Below are 16,683 nucleotides of genomic sequence, written 5' to 3' on the forward strand. Positions count from 1 at the left end.
CAGTTCATAAGAACACTGGTTAATATTAAGAACAGTATCAAAGAACAGTATCAAACAGTCTATTTTAAACACTGGGAGTGTTGATGGCTTTGTTCAAACACCCCTGCGCATGAGACAAAACTGCTGTGATGGCGAAAGTTCTGGTTACAGATAGTAAAAGCAGCACTGAGGGTAAGAGCACAAATGTTGTGGAATTATACCCCGTAGGAAGCAAGGAGGATTACTGTTTTTTTTAGAGAGGATTACAAACTTCCAACGCGCGCTGATGCACAAGGATAAAAGAGAAACGCAACATTCAAAACCAAGATGTGTACATGTTTATTTTGTACTGTGGTTTACTTTCAAAAGCTCTGGCTGAGGTCACGGAGCTCTGGACTTAACGCTTCCATCAGAAAATGTTATATGAGGATTTGGTTTGGAAGCTTTATTTATTGTTCGCTGACACCAGTATAACATGATACAAACAGATTGTGTGTTAAACAACTAAATATTCGGAATCATTTGTTTTGCTTTTGTCAAATAACGTTGAAAACTGGTAACAAAAAAGGTTGACTGTTATGTTGAAAAACACACCTTAAACTGAATCTCAAAATAAGCTAACTGAATTGCACTGGTAACCACATTTCACAATCAATATCTAGAAAAGCGCATTACAGAGGACACATACGCCTAAAGGGACAGCTGTGCAGAGATACAGTTAAATGTATTGTATCCAGTAAATTATCAATCTCGGTTACGTATTGGCAACTTGATTTGCGTCACAGAAGTGTGGGGGGTTGAGAAGCCAGTGGGCTTAGAGGGAATTAGAAGCGCATGACTGTATAGCTTTTACATCAAGTGAACAATAAAACGGTCTTTCAACATATTCCTCAACCATCTGCTTGTGTTGACCATTACAGAGACGGCTAAAACTCATCTACGCAGCTGTTATTACAATACAATGCGTAATTCAAATGAAAAACAGGTTGCAATACATGCAATTACTTTTTTCCCCATATACAGTAAAAGCAACTACAGAAATAATTTTATTTAAAGATAAATCTTCAGTAAATCATTTCATTTTCAATCATTCAATAACACATGTTTACAATATTACACCTAAAGGAATGCTTTTTTAATATCATACACTATGAAAAGTGCTAGGTTGTTTCAGCCTATGGTTGGGTCACATGTGTACTCATGAACCATGCGTTTATACAACCACCATGTGGCCACAGATTAATTATAATTAGTATATTACTCTACAGGGATCTCAAAGCTGGATGAACCTCACAATGTTATTAAAATGGAGTCCTCTCTGAGTCCTGGGTAGTATTCAGGCTATACAGTAGATATCACTTTGCATGTGACCTCAGTAAAGCTCAGCGGTCGCTCTGCGATCATTCTTTATTTTATGAATCTTTTCAGCTGACCTTCGTCTGGTCCTCTGATCCTTGCTGGATTCCTGACAAAGGCCCTCATCGCTGGCAGCTTGGAGACTGTCAAACGTACCCTGCCTCTCATCCGGCCTGTGAGGGTGCTCAGTTTGTCTCCTGTTTCTCCACATCTCCACCCCTTGAGCAAAACAGTTAAACCTGGCATCGGTGGTGCACGCGTACATTCCCGCCGGCACGGCGAGCACCATGGCAAGTACAATGACCACGATGTGAATGAGCCTCTCTCTCTGTTCCATCTCATTGAAATCACTGCCCGTAACGAACACGATGCACTGGTCGTTCCGAGGTGCCTGGTTTTTCAGTGTCACACAGATTTCATACTTGGTGGCTGGGAGGAGGTCTGTGACTGAATAGGTGTTAATGCCTGGCCCGATGTATGTCAGCTCCTTCCTGGGGGTGTCATAGCGGCCAAAATGGATGGTGAACCAGGTTTCCGCTGGATTCTCTATCACAGCACGCCATTCAATCGTGATGCCGTAGAATGTCTGTTTGGCGATACGGATGTCGATGTAAATGTTTTCCTCAGCTATGGCAGCAGAGTGGACTGGGGAATTAGGCAGCGAGCCATCGGGGGACTTCACGTGTAGTTGGATGTTGATGGAAGAATTGCCAAGGAAATTGTTGGCGATGCAGGTGTAGACCCCTCGATCAGCCAGGTGGAGAGAAGGGATGACCAGCTGGGACATAATAGTGTTCTCATTCACACGGCTCTGAATCTCTGTGGACATAACCCAAATTATAATATCTAAAGGAAAAGGATAACTGTATACTGTAACTGTTTTAGTGAAAATGTGCAAACATAAGCTTTCTGGTTGTATTTAATGTTTGGCTTCTGTTAATAAAAATCTTATTGAGATATTAACTGACTTTTGAGATAATCCGTACCGAATAAAACAACATATACAAATTGATCTCATGTATTAAAGAGTTGTTTATGTTGAGCTTTTCAAAATACATATAGCCTCTTTAAATAGCGAAAGATAAACATATGTTTATGTTTTCAAATGAATAAATCTTACCCCGAAATCCTCTTAGTATCTTAAGGACGTATATCCATCGAATAGCAGGTTCAGGTCTGGCCATCGCAAAGCATGTTAAAGTCACATTTCCGCCCAACGGCACCGTTCTGTTGGTCGTCTGGACTCTGACTACTGGTTGCACACATGCTTTTAACTCGACCTCATGAAAAAACTTCCCAGCCCTGAATTCCGGACCAGAACATGTTAAATACGAGTTCATTAGAATGAACGGCTGGCTCAACGATCTGATAAATTCAACGAAGCCTCCAAGGCGACAGTCGCAAAGCCACGGATTGTCCTGAAGCGCCAAAACAACGTTAGGCGCTGCGGTTTTGTCTTTTTTGCTTTCTGTGTACAGAGGCCAGTTCAAGAAGACGTCCTTAGAAATGACAGACAGTTGATTAGAGGATAGATCTAAATAGGTGAGACCTGGTAAAAACTTCAGCGCGTATTCAGGGAGGGCGTCAATGAGGTTGTGTTTCAGGTCCAGAATCTTCAGGTTGGGTGTTTCCTCAAACGCTGTCCATGGTACTGAACGCAGTTTGTTACCCTGCAACCTGAGCTCGGTCAGGTTGACCAAACCCTCCAAACTTTTGATGTTTATGATGGCGATTTGGTTAAAGTTCAGCCAAAGATTCTTTAATGACTTTACGCGGGAAAATGCCGACCTCGGCAGCTCACGTAGCTGTGACTTCTCAATGCGGATTTTGGTAAGGTCTTGCGGTAAATCCTCAGGGACTGACGGTAATGCTGTGTCCATACATGTGAGTGACCTAGAAAAAAGTGAATACGTACGTTTGAACGTTTGTTTGCTATATCTGATCTTTAGTGTATTTACTGTAAAACTATTCGACATCTACTGTATTATACACTCTTATATGGAGAGGGGCATGAAAAGTTCAGAATGTGTGTGGTTCCATAACATCCACAGAATCGTTCTGTTGTAGAAATGTCTTTCATAGTGGAAAATGATACAGATTTATAAAAACAACATAAAATAACTTAAAGAACTTTTGACTGAAAATCTTTTTTTGAGGAACTAAAATAGTTTCACAGCATCAGAAGCTGTTATTTAGTGTTTAGACTTCAACTTTCAAATATGTCAACGCTACGCTTTTCCACAGAACCGTCTTGACCTCATGATGACCACTGATGTTTATCTAATGTACTAAAGGAGCTGAAACTAACCTTCCATAACGATCAGTCACGCAGGAGCATCCCGGAAAACACTCAGAGTTGATGTGACTAAATAAAAGAAAGAAGTAAATAAAACGAAATAGATCTGAGACGCCCATAGCCTCCTGTAAAACTGACATAAGTACAGTGTCTTCACGCTACATGACTGCGGGAACTGTACAGTAAAGCTTATTAACAGTAATCCTTGACGTGAGAAACTGATTAGAATTTATGTGGGTTTGCAGCGCTGCTGTCAAAACAAGGGCACCAATTTGTTATATGCCAAAAAGAATAAAAAAAACAAGTTTAAAATATAAAAACCAAGTTTATTTTATAGGGAAGATGGGTGACTACAAAGAAACCTTATACTGTAATAAAAAGTTATAAGGTGGCACACGTTTCACTTGTGACAAAAATATATATAGACATTGAGGACCAGGTTTTACATATTCTCCATGTTCTTATTTTCTGAGTTACTCTAGATGCATTATTTTATCTGTGTAAAGAGATCATATTTGTAATATAAATAAAGGATTTGGAAATCAATCTATAATTCGTTTATAAAATTTAAGCAAACAATAACAGTGATGCTGTTACAGGATTTGTTCATATGCACAAATATACAGTCATTTTTATGAATATTTCCCTTTAAATCAGTTCCTTTTAGGAGTATCTGAAGGGCTTAAAGTTCATGCGTGCGTGTTTCTGGGATTGCTCAGCCACAACCCCACCACCAGCCAAATGGCTTAGTTTAGAAACCAAGTCCAATAGCACAGCAACAAATTGCAACATTAAGACTTCTAAGTTGTGCGCCTTGTTACTTCTGCAAAGTATCATAAAGTTGCATTACGCATGGCCAGTCATGTACTGCTGGTACAGATTATGTGCACTCAGGTACTGCGGCTGGGCCTGGATACTTTGGAGGCTGCGTGGTGGAACTGTGGCTGAGGGATATTGTCAGCAGAAGTATTCATTTGGCTGTCCCTCAATCTTAGCTGTGGATTCAGAGTCCAGACTGGACCTGGCCGACAGCAGTCTGTTGGACTCCTCTGCGTTGAGTCTGGTGAGGTATTCCCCTTCCAAACCTTTGGCCTTTGTGTTGGGTGAAAGCGTCTCAAACGTCACATACGAGTCCTGAATGTCTTTCGACTTTTTTCCCAGAAACTTTTGAATTTTCCTCTTAAGCGCCCCACAGCACACGATCACAGTAAGCGGCACGGCTATCACGCAGGCCACCGTGATTACTACTACATTAATGAGCTTTTGGGTTCCATTAGCGCTCGCCGCCGCATCTGTTGAGAAGATTACACACTGCTCCTTTTTAGGGATCAGCCCCTTGACGCACACACAGGCGATGTATTTGGTTTTTGGAACCAGTCCCTCAATGATGATCCTGTTGTTGCCAGGACTCACGTTGATTCTGCGCATATCCCTCTCTCCAAATACGGCATAGAGGACGCTGAATGCCGTGGTGTTCTTAGCCGTCGGGGCTCTCCAGTTAAGACATACGGTGTAGTCTGTATCTCCGATCACTTTTACAGAGCGGACGACCCTGTCAGGATCTTGCTGGAGAGAGGATGTGTTTGCAGCGAGATTGCTAAGATTAGTCTCCAGGTACCCATCGGGACTAGCTGTTTGTGTATTTGTTCGACTGTTGGCGGCATTGTCCCTCTCCATACCTGGATATGGGCCTGTGTAACTCCCAGTTGCGCCGAGTGGTGGTGCATTCTTGGGTGTTGGTGAAACATATGTGGCAAAAAGTTTGTCTTGATAGGCTGCCTTGACAATAGGGCTTGGCCTCTTGCTCTTTACTTTGGCTTTCGGAAACAATGTCAGATTCTCCGCCTTGGGTGAATCACTTATAATCAAAGAAATGACAGCCTCTGCACTTCCTGCATAATTTGTGGCTCTGCAGATGTATTTTCCAGTGTCACGGTAAGACACAGCAGGCACGCTAAGAATAGACCATACTATCCCCTCCTTTGAATTCTCCAGTTGAACTAAAATTTTGAAAGAGAACACAGAATTGAGTGTATTTGCTCAATAAGCCGAAACGCAGTGATTTGAATTATAATTCACTGCTGTGCCAGCTTTCTCATAATCATGGTAAATTAACACTTCTGGTTAATATCGCTTAACAACTCCACCACTCTACTAACTCACCCGTCCCATTCAGTGGCTTGCCATCTGCCCTCCTCCATGCCAGCTCTGGGATGGGGACCCCAATGGTTCCACAGCGCAGGAGGACATTGTTGCCCACCGCAGTCCTCACCCGGGCCACAGCCGTATGGACCCGTGGCCCCTGGCAGCGCCTGAGCTCGGCATCGCTAAACAGAACACCGGAGAGGCTCTCAGGATCAGCGCACCTGAGCCGTGTGTCAATGAAGGCCACTGACAGACTGGGAGATTTCTGGAACTGGACCAGGTCATATAATCGACAATCACACAACCAAGGGTTGTCATGGAGACCTGGGGCATAAAAAATTATCAAATCATTCTCTCATTAAAATTGTTTTGTAAATAGTTTTCAGATATCTACTATTTTTTGTAATTAGTGCTTTTATTTATTTAGAGTTATTTATTCATTTATAATACATTTAGAATACAAGAAAAACCCTCTTACTCACCAAGGATCATTTTAGAACTTTCAGGTCCCGGGATAGGTTTGACCATCAACCAAGTACTAAGAACCTCAGATGGCACCGTAAGCAGACTGTTGCTCGATAGATCCAGGTAGGTTACATTTTTCAGGTAGGAAGCTGCCTCTGGTGGAATCGAGGAGAGCTGGTTATTGTGTATATCAAGTAACCTAAGACCGGGCATGTCCATTAGAGCTTCCCACGGAAATGAAGTCAGTGAGTTTCCATCCAGTCTTAATTCCTCTAAACTGTACAAACCACGAAAACTGTCTGAGTTGAGAGAGGATAAAATGTTAAAAGACATCCAAAGGAATTCTAAATTAGATAGGTAACTAAAAGCCTCGCTCGGGATCCTCTTAATGGCAGTCTTTTCAATCCGAAGTTTTGAGGTGTCCTGTGGGAAAGTGGCGGGCACCAGGGAAATCTCTGGGTCGTTGCAAATCACGCTCCTGCAGAAATGTATTAACAAGAACAAGGCACGATAATCACAGATTTACAAGCATGCGCATTCAACACTTTAAAACCAACATCGTAATGAAATTTTGATTTAGGTTGTTTCAAAACAAATAAATACGGAAATGCTTATAATATGCATAAAGTATATCCAATAAATGTACACATAGCATAACATAAAAATGTCGAATTTGTAGCACACACACGCACCTGGCTCTTGACCCGTCACTCAGGTTGTGATAAAAACAGCTGCACTGAGAAGGACAGGAGCTCCAAACAAGAGGAAATCTACCTGAAGCCAGCAGCAGACCCAACAAGACAGTTAGAGACATTTCAGCACTAGTTTGGATAACACAATCCTGTACTTTTAAAATAAAGATCCATCTGGTTTAAATGATGGAAAAATCAACAGCACATCATGGTCCCTCTGCTGCACTGCCCCATAGTGATCTAACTGCTACCAGCACTGCAGATAAAAAGGATAGACAAGGATTAGTGAGAGGATGTGCGTTATTTTCATTTAGATGCCTGTGCATCTCGGAATCTGATAGGCTACACAGAGATGTAGAACTTAATTACAGGAGAAAAAACGTCCAAATTGGGCGTAATGTTTGATACCAATCCTCCAATCTCTCTCTCCCATCTTTACCAATCGTTTTTAATCCATCCTCTACTCTAATATAATTGATCTGGTTTTAATTTCATTGGATTGCTTTTTTTTGTTGCATCACTTATAGATGGTGTGAAAGCTGTTTCATTGTTTTCAGAATGACTACTGCATTGTTGAATTAAATTATTTTAAAAACAGACGATTTTTTTATGCTGGGCTTGTAAGCTTTGGCACAAAGTCTTCTGTTCTGAAAATGAAAAACAAAAGAAATGTAGTCTTCTTGAAGATTTCATGTGGAATTACAAAATGATATCTATGATTATTAATATTTGTAAATAATTGTAAATGATCATGTAGGTCAGTATATCTGTGTCACTCTGTGTAACTTATCTATTGGCTATTCAATAGTCTACTCAAATATAAATTATTTAATAAGGAAACAAAGCACAACGACATTCACATTCCAGTACCAGACTTATTATACATGTTGTTCATGTGAAAATGTGTTTCGTAATCTACAATAACCTTTAAAACAGAATATCAATCAATAAAAATAATATTCAATATTTTGTGAAGATATTGCAGTTAACCTTATGTATTTTAACAAATCTGAATGTAGATATTGTAGCTATTAAGGACTGTTACTGTAATAAACCAGCTGTACAATCAGCTGTACAGTCACTATAAGTGTAAAGAGTGACAGCTCAACAACACCTGTGCAGTGAACAGAAAGAAAATTGATTGGCTCAGACTGGGCTGCTTCCCATCCACCCAACACACCCGACACACAAAGACTTGTTGTGTAACTGAATGAGCGCTTTACTGTCGCCCTGCGTAAATACGTATTGCGGCAGGAGTTATGTTCATTAAGACATTCTTGCGCGGATTGAGGCGAAGAGAGAGAAGCTTTGCATAAATGCTTTTATGCCTTTCCACGTGAAATGCTCCTTTAAAAGAAGGCTTTGTTGAAATACACCGAGGTACATCGAGGGCGAGCGGACTGTGAATGCGCACTGCACAGTTAACTCCACATACAAAAATGGTTACGTCGAATCCATTACCGGAGGGATTTTCAGACTTCGATGTGTTCTCCCTTGGATCTTGCCTGCTCGTGGAAGGTAAGAGCCGTGGATTTCTGGATATGTATACAGTATAGCCTTGAAGGGATGCCCTTGCGCGCTGTGCATTCGCCCAGTTATTTATCAGTGGTTAAATAACTGCCAAGTTGTGGCGAAATAAGTAGCAATTGTTTTAAGCGGTGATTCAATTTTCCTTATGCAGACTGCCACTGCAATGCATTATGCATAATGCATACCTGTTGCGTAACTGGGGTTTGCGCGCTTGTTAATACGTTTTCTGTATTTTCGGAAGGTCTCCTCGGTTTCTTCCTGAATGCAGTGACCGTAGTTGCTTTTCTTAAAATAAGAGAAATACGGACTCCGGGTAATTTTCTTGTCTTCAGTCTGGCTTTGGCAGATATGGGGATTTCTATGAACGCCACCGTTGCAGCATTCTCCAGCTTTTTAAGGTGAGCCAGGACACGTTTCTTATGTTGATGTTTTTAACTGCACCGCTAGAGGCAGAATACACTATATGGGATGAATGTAATTAAGGATTAAGAGAGGCTTGTTAATGTACATTATCTTATCATTAGTATTAAAGTCAAAGACTCGTTTTAGATGAAATTATTATGTAATCATTGAGTTTACGTCTTGCTATATGCATAAGATACAAAAAGCGATTTAGGCCTACATTATTTTGTATTTTATAATACTCTTAGATACTGGCCTTACGGATCAGATGGATGCCAGACCCATGGCTTCCAAGGTTTTATGACCGCGCTTGCCAGCATCCACTTCATCGCAGCCATTGCTTGGGACAGATATCATCAGTATTGTACCAGTGAGTAACAGGACCAGAGAAAGATAGTACAGCGAACAAATGAGATGCCTCACACCACATGATCAAAACTTCATTGGATGTGAGAGCCTTTGTTGTGGGTCAGCCCACCCACATTGCTAAGACCACTTGCTAAATTTCCAGCACAATCTTTCTGTCAAAGGCCCATCACCCAAGACCATTGTTTTCAACAACCCCTCTGCGGATGTTTGCTATTAAAATGAGTGTACTAAAATTGAGCAACTCAGTTCTAGAAATCAGGTCAACATTTATCATTAGAAATAAAACAAAAATAGCATCCTCCCTTGTACCTTTTTTATTAGGGACAAAGTTGCAGTGGAGCAGTGTTATCAGCCTGGTCATTTTCGTCTGGTTGTTCACTGCCTTCTGGTCTGCCATGCCTCTGATTGGCTGGGGAGAATATGACTATGAGCCCCTGCGGACCTGCTGCACTCTGGACTACAGCAAGGGTGACAGGTAAGATCAGTTATCAGCATGTCATCATGACATGTACATGAATGATATCAAATGGTCTACAGCTGTAGATTGCAACATATACAGTACAGAATCGTTTTCTGGATCAGACATATTCTGACAAAGGATAATGTTACAGTGATATGATATTACTTTTTATTCTTGTTAGTCTCTACCATGAAATGAGATCCTTGAATGGCAATAATGCAGTTTTTTCTCTTATTTTGCTCAGGAACTATGTATCTTACCTGATCCCCATGTCCATCTTCAACATGGGCATTCAGGTATTTGTTGTGCTGTCTTCCTACCAGTACATTGATAAGAAGTTTAAGAAGACTGGCCAGGCCAAGGTAAAGTATCATGTGCATTTTATTAAAATTGGGCATGAGACTGACAGGTCCATTTAGAGACCCCAGTATACATTTCCCATCATAATACTATTATTCATGGTGACTGGGTAGAGCAGAAAAAGGTTTAGCCTGTGAGCACAATAGCGACTCTTCACTTGTAGGTGACCTCTCATCCAGGACAGAACTATTACGTAACACAAAAAAAATTATCACATTATTCATGTTGGACACTTTGCCTGCACTACACACAGAATGAAATGATCTGACTGAATGTGATTTAAAGCCGTAATTGTAAAACAGAATTAGTTTATTTAGTTATATAAGGAGACCTGTACTGCTGAATTGCATTCTAGTCTGCACTCCGCAGACAACAGTATGTAGGTCATGTTATTGTTTCTTTGTCTAGCCTTCATGTCCAATTTATCATCTACACTCCATACATTCTTTTGATGCAGTTTGAAGTTTATTTACTTTTTCTGCTTAACAATATTTAACAATACTTAATAATATATTAACAATTATAGCAGAAAGTACAATTAACATGATACAAATATAATATATAGAGATATAAAATAATCGTCCATTCACTCCATTGCACATAGAGCATAAAAAAGTAAAAAACATTCAAGTACAACTGCAGATGGGGACCCTAAGCATCCACGTTACATTCGTTGGACAGTCTAATACCAAAAGGACTGGTATAGAGCTTGCTCGGGGTAATGTCAAATTGCTTTGCTTCCTAAGAAGCCGACCATTTTTTTCACCTCTGGTTGGTGGAAAATCATCATGGAGGGAATGATAATTCTGGGCCATCGATTGTATAATGTATATATGTTTTATATTATTATATTTGTATGGAGTATTTGATGGTGGCTTGCTCTCTCCGCCCTTGTAAATAAGGCAGATGTATTGATGTGTTGGTGAATCGCTCAATAATTCATTGTGCTCTCCTATGAATTCTTTCCTGCAAAGCTGCTCGCTTTTTTGTGCAACCTACTAACAGCACATTTGCATAATACAGACAGGGTCTGATCAAGGAGCAGTACATACTGACTAGATCATCAGCAGAGGCTCCAAGTTTTTTAAAACTTCTGCCACATGATTTCCATTCACATTATTAAGTTTTATCTCAGTTCTATTACTTTTGGATCTCCCAAGCTCATTGTGCATGGAATCCCACCACTGCTTTTAACTTCAGATTTTGGATATTATTTGCATTATATTTATTTTTTGCTTGTTTGATCTTCCATTGGACAATGTTTCTTGCTTTCTTCCATTTTTTAGTCTTCGCGTGTTTTCCCATCTTACCTTTGCAGCTATAGACTAAAACATCTTATTCTCTCTTCAGTTCAACTGCAGCACTCCTTTGAAGACTATGTTGTTTTGCTGGGGACCCTATGGTGTCCTGGCCTTCTATGCTGCTCTGCAGAATGCTACCCTTGTCTCTCCTAAACTAAGAATGGTGAGAAAATTACCATTAATGTACAGCAAACGCACTAAACACTAGGGTAATATCTAAGCAATGATCACAAATATCCATGAATCAATCTTAATGTGTACTTTACTAGATTACACACAATAAAAACCCCTTCTATTTTTATAAACATACTATGTACTTAATGTGGAACTCATATTAAACTGATAAAAAACGGATAAAACTTTATGTCTAAATGTTACACTAAAACTTAAAATTTTAAACACGGTGCTTGAATCATGAGCATGTTGATATATTCTTACAGATTGCTCCCATTTTGGCCAAGACATCACCTACGTTCAATGTCTTTGTTTACGCTCTTGGAAATGAAAACTACAGAGGAGGAATCTGGCAGTTGCTCACTGGTCAAAAGATGGAAACTCCTGCTATTGAGAACAAGTCCAAATAAACTAACCACCTAATCATTCATTTAATGTCCTGTTATTGTAGTTTTTGACAGTTATGACATCTGTTTATTGTCTTCGCTTATGTCATTTTTGGTGTATATTTATGTGCCTCAAATATGCTGAGGGTTTGGTGTGTCATGTTTAATATGACAATTTCCAGGAGTGAAAATATCTAGGTTGAAATTTTGTCAAAGCACATACAGCAGGCTGCTCCTAATGAATATTTAACTGAACAGGGTCCAATTTTATAACCTGTTAGAAGAGAATTTGTGGCTATTTTTCAATACGAGTATACTGTCAAAATCATAACATCTGTTTTTGAAAGGTATAAGATTTCTGGAAAAACAGTATTATTGCTTTTATACACTAAATTGCATTTTTAAATGTGACAGCAGCCACTTAAATAAACATACAGCTTAAACTAAACTAAACTAAACTAAACCTAACTCTACCATCACCATGTTAATTTATTTTAGTCATAGTGTCCAGAATGTAAAGTTTCACAATACGGTTAGGAACTGAAGTGTATGTTAGGCGGAAATGATTTCCTATGAGAGGACTACATCAAGCTTTTGATACTGAATTAGGCAAGCAACATCATCTAATCTCAGTTACACTGAAGCTTTTTATGAAAACACATTCCCCAGTGCACGAGATTAGAAAAAAGGAAAAGATTACGCAGGAGACATGCTTTAATTGGAAATGTTCTCATGGCGGCGTTCTTGTTTTCCTCATGCACATTCTCTCTCCATTTCAACATTAAATCATGCTGATACTTAAAAGAAATTACTTTTTGTTTAGATTGTTTATGCAGTTTATGCAGATTGTTTATTACTTTTTGTTTAGATTGTTTATAAATAGGCTACTAGACAAATGAACATACACTCCAAAGCTAAATATAACATCTGGCAACTCTATGTAGAAAAGTATTTAAATTAAATCTATAAAAACAATCACTATTAATACAATTGCAAACATAACATCACACTAACACAAACAATAAATTACCATTCTTGCTTCTCTGTGCTGAAGTTATGACAAATCTATGTTTGTGATGTTTAGTGTGACGTATATCCCCGACTGCAAACACCGTAATACTGTATAAACACTGTGGCATTTCAGAAATGCTTGACCGTTAACAATCCATAAAAATTGTACCCAAACTATTGTATTTTGTGTCACAGAAGTGTAAAAGAGATCTAATGTTTGAGTGCAGTTCTGTACCATGACGATTACTGTTCCGTTAAATTTTCTCGAGTGCACTTTATCTTGTGAATGAAGTGCTACGTCTCCTGTTCAGTGGAGGAATTGTCAATAAAAGTCAATTTTTAACACCCAAGAGGCAAGACAGTTAAATAAACATTGCTGGACACGTCTCTGTTTTGATGTTAGAATATCACACCCTTCAAGATCTCAGCATCTCTCCAGTTCTGGCTTGTTCTCTATTTATAACATTCCACATATTGTTTAGACAGTGCGAGTATCTGGGCCTCTGCCCTGCAGTCCAGAGTAATCAGTCACAGGCTTACAATCAGCTTTTGGTTCAAAAGCTGGGTGAGGGGTTACACTGGCTGCCTGAAGCCACATATTTTTCATTTGATTGAACATCTTCTGTTCACATGTAAAGCAGATTATGCAATCATTACGCAAATGTGCATGGAAGCAAAGCAGCCTGTCACATTACCAGGATTGTTAGTTTACACAAGCAAGTGTTTTTACAAACAGAAAACATCAGTTAATTAAAAAGTGATGAAACGGTGGTCCATTTAATTCCAAACAAGAAACCTGAGAAAGGAATTTGTTGCATTATCTCTGTTTATGAACATTAAATGACAGTTTGAATAATTACCAGTGGATACAACAGTCAAAAAGGACATGTTTGGTGTTTTTGCAGAGAAATTGTATTTTAGGAGATTATGGATAAAGAGTAATCTGGATTACTGATGTGTGCGTCACTGCTTTTTTAAATGCTGTGTGCAGAACATGAAAGCCATTTAAAATTTACTGTGGAAAAATGATTAAATTGATTTAATGACAAAATTAAATTTATAGGCTATACATCGAGCAGTTTAGTTTGAAAATGAAAAGTTGCCTAAATACAAAACAATTGGATGTTCCTATTGACTTTACCAGCATTTAAAGGATCCACACATTTTGACCTAGTCCTCATCAACAATGTCAATTTTCACAATCAGTTTGTGGCCTGGGGGTTAGAGCGTTGGGCTTGTGATCAGAAGGTTGCAGGTTCACACTCAATGCCAGCAGGTCATGACTGAAGTGCCCTTGAGCAAGACACCTTACCCCTGATTGCTCTGCAGTAATGTGCCACTGTAAAAATCTAGTTGTAAATCGCAAGCGTCTGCCGAATAAATGTAAAAACTAAATTTGAATTATACCTCACTAACAATGGCAAGAAATGTAAAATAAAATCTATAATGGAAATAGCACACTTTGTGGTTAACAATATGCTTAAGATAAAAAATGGATTCCATTATCACATGTCACGTAGACCTTAGCAACAACACTTTTAAATGTGACTATTTGTATTTTTCTTACTGAGAAAGTCTATGATGTGTAATAATTTCTTAGCTTGAGTTAATTTTTACAAATTTTACAAGCTTGCCGGCAGTCTGAGCAAACCTACATTAATGAAATTGTATTTCCACAACAAGGTAAATTTAATCCTTTGTTTATAACTCAGTCAGCCACGTGGATTAAAAAAATTTAATCATTTTTTTCTTCATATTCTATTTCACATGATCATGTAATGTGGTTGATCTACAGCTTGTTGTGGTGATTAAGAGAGACAAGTAGTGACCTTACTGACAGTAACATAAACGATGTATATATGAACACAAATTAATTTCAAAATAAAGATCTTTGAACCATCTCTCGTTTTATTATTGGAATAAAACAAATGAAATACTGAAAGATGATTAAAAAATATAAAATGTGTTGTGCTGATTTCAAATGACTCTGTGATGGCTACGGCCACACAGGGTAACATCACCTCAATTCTGAATATTTGATTACAGTTTTATTAGTTTGTTTGTTGCACTGAGTATTTAGTCATCTAAAACTGATATTTAAATAACAGACCCAAGACAGTTTCTTTGATTTGGTTTATTTTGCTTTACCCTTATATTGATTTACAGGGAGTGCATTAATCATATGTTTCTTTGAGTTACCTGGATCGTTGGGGGCGGTCACTTCCTGGTTGGGCGAAAGGAGTGGCAAAGGGCTGAGGAGACCTATATCCGGAAGCCAGCTCATTAGGCCATACCATATCCCACCGCTGCCACCAATTGTAAGGGACCAGAACAGTGAGGCAAGGGAACACAGGAAGTTGTCCTTTAAAACAAAGGGTATTTTATTGCCCAAGATGTTGAGGAATTACAAAAAGGACCCGCATCCATAGCTAGGCCCTGAAACCAGCAACACAACAGTGATGGCAAATAGGATTATGTACATTGCCTTGTAACCCAAGACCAACTGAACCAAAAAACTGCCCCCCCTTTCACAAAGACACAGAAGGGCGGTTATATAACGGCTAAGCAAAACCAACTAACATAGAAGGGGTAAACAATTAACATCCAACACCCAGGATTGATGACCTGCTTGAACGGCTGGGAAAGGCAAAATTCCTGACTACATTAGATCTTAGCAAAGGGTACTGGCAGGTACCCCTGACCGAGCGATCGAGAGAGCTGACTGCTTTCCGGACTCCATGGGGCCTATTCCACTTCACAGTGCTTCCATTTGGTCTTCATGGAGCGCCAGCAAATTTCCAGAGGCTGATGGATCAGGTACTTCGTGATTCCTCTACATTTGCGGCAGCCTATCTTGATGATATAGTTCTGTACAGCGACAGCTGGGAGCAACATCTGGAACATCTGCGTACCGTCTTGGGCTGTCTTCACGCGGCTGGGCTGACCGTAAATCCCTTGAAGTGTGCCTTTGCTGCATCTGAGACAGAGTATCTGGGCCACATCATTGGGAATGGCATGATACGGCCACAGGTTAGTAAGATCCAAGCCGTTGAGTCATGCCCTTTACCCCAAACAAGGAAGCAACTCAGATCTTTTTTGGGCATGGCAGGCTTCTATCGTCGTTTCATCCCGCAGTTCTCTACCAGGGCGGCTCTGCTCTCAGACTTGACTGGATCCCGGAGTCCCAATCAGATCCGGTGGACCGAGGAGGCTGTGGCAGCTTTCCATGATATCCGGCAATCAATGAGTACGCAACCAGTACTGTATGGTCCAAACTTTAACGACCATTTCTTTGTGCAGACTGACGCTTCCGACAGGGGTCTGGGTGCTGTGCTTCTTCAGGGGCCACCTGAGGACCGCCATCCTGTTGCTTACATCAGCAGAAAACTGTTCCCCAGGGAGGTCCGTTATTCGACCGTGGAAAAAGAGGGACTGGCTATCAAGTGGGCATTGGACTCCTTTCGCTACTACCTCCTGGGTAGAGAGTTCACACTGGAGACTGACCATAAGGCACTACAGTGGATGGAGAGAATGAAGGACACCAATGGAAGGATCACCCGGTGGTACTTGGCCCTGCAACCATTTCGCTTTAGTATTCAATACATCCCAGGCAAAGAGAACCAGACAGCTGACTACCTCTCTCGCTGGACTAGCGAGAGTCCTGAAGGGGGGGAGTGTGTGATGGCTACGGCCACACAGGGTAACATCACCTCAATTCTGAATATTTGATTACAGTTTTATTAGTTTGTTTGTTGCA

The 16,683-nt window shown here is 39.9% G+C and overlaps 3 protein-coding genes across 3 annotated transcripts; 1 reads left to right on the forward strand and 2 right to left on the reverse strand.

The window, feature by feature from the left end:
• Positions 1–297: 297 nt before the first annotated feature.
• lrit2 (leucine-rich repeat, immunoglobulin-like and transmembrane domains 2) lies at positions 298–3,815 on the reverse strand. The gene is made up of 3 exons (XM_079473656.1): positions 3,644–3,815; positions 2,456–3,228; positions 298–2,154 (listed from the first exon to the last, which is right to left on the reverse strand). The coding sequence occupies exons 1-3, from the start codon at positions 3,769–3,771 to the stop codon at positions 1,352–1,354; spliced, it is 1,704 nt and encodes a 567-aa protein (XP_079329782.1). The 5' UTR covers positions 3,772–3,815; the 3' UTR covers positions 298–1,351.
• Positions 3,816–3,938: 123 nt separating this feature from the next.
• Positions 3,939–7,269, reverse strand: lrit1a (leucine-rich repeat, immunoglobulin-like and transmembrane domains 1a). The gene is made up of 4 exons (XM_079472854.1): positions 6,934–7,269; positions 6,259–6,719; positions 5,795–6,100; positions 3,939–5,631 (listed from the first exon to the last, which is right to left on the reverse strand). The coding sequence occupies exons 1-4, from the start codon at positions 7,053–7,055 to the stop codon at positions 4,589–4,591; spliced, it is 1,932 nt and encodes a 643-aa protein (XP_079328980.1). The 5' UTR covers positions 7,056–7,269; the 3' UTR covers positions 3,939–4,588.
• Positions 7,270–8,081: 812 nt separating this feature from the next.
• On the forward strand, positions 8,082–14,827 carry rgra (retinal G protein coupled receptor a). The gene is made up of 7 exons (XM_079472360.1): positions 8,082–8,451; positions 8,705–8,861; positions 9,114–9,235; positions 9,556–9,709; positions 9,939–10,056; positions 11,405–11,518; positions 11,796–14,827. Exons 1-7 carry the CDS (start codon positions 8,340–8,342, stop codon positions 11,937–11,939), a joined length of 921 nt encoding a protein of 306 aa, XP_079328486.1. The 5' UTR covers positions 8,082–8,339; the 3' UTR covers positions 11,940–14,827.
• Positions 14,828–16,683: the final 1,856 nt, after the last annotated feature.

Source organism: Barbatula barbatula, assembly GCF_947034865.1.
Source record: "Barbatula barbatula genome assembly, chromosome: 14".
Classification (NCBI taxonomy): Eukaryota; Metazoa; Chordata; class Actinopteri; order Cypriniformes; family Nemacheilidae; genus Barbatula; species Barbatula barbatula.

What these genes read in the sequence shown, in the direction of transcription:
- lrit2 (XM_079473656.1), bottom strand. Translation starts at nt 3,771, where the DNA reads ATGTCAGTTTTACAGGAGGCTATGGGCGTCTCAGATCTATTTCGTTTT. An exon ending in GTGACTGATCGTTATGGAAG is followed by an intron (nt 3,229 to 3,643) that starts GTTAGTTTCAGC and finishes ACTTTTTTCTAG; the next exon opens with GTCACTCACATGTATGGACA. An exon ending in GATACTAAGAGGATTTCGGG is followed by an intron (nt 2,155 to 2,455) that starts GTAAGATTTATT and finishes TTATGTCCACAG; the next exon opens with AGATTCAGAGCCGTGTGAAT.
- lrit1a (XM_079472854.1), bottom strand. Translation starts at nt 7,055, where the DNA reads ATGTCTCTAACTGTCTTGTTGGGTCTGCTGCTGGCTTCAGGTAGATTT. An exon ending in AGTGACGGGTCAAGAGCCAG is followed by an intron (nt 6,720 to 6,933) that starts GTGCGTGTGTGT and finishes ACATTTCTGCAG; the next exon opens with GAGCGTGATTTGCAACGACC. An exon ending in CAAGCCACTGAATGGGACGG is followed by an intron (nt 5,632 to 5,794) that starts GTGAGTTAGTAG and finishes TCAAAATTTTAG; the next exon opens with TTCAACTGGAGAATTCAAAG.
- rgra (XM_079472360.1), top strand. Translation starts at nt 8,340, where the DNA reads ATGCGCACTGCACAGTTAACTCCACATACAAAAATGGTTACGTCGAAT. An exon ending in GCATTCTCCAGCTTTTTAAG is followed by an intron (nt 8,862 to 9,113) that starts GTGAGCCAGGAC and finishes TAATACTCTTAG; the next exon opens with ATACTGGCCTTACGGATCAG. An exon ending in GACTACAGCAAGGGTGACAG is followed by an intron (nt 9,710 to 9,938) that starts GTAAGATCAGTT and finishes TATTTTGCTCAG; the next exon opens with GAACTATGTATCTTACCTGA.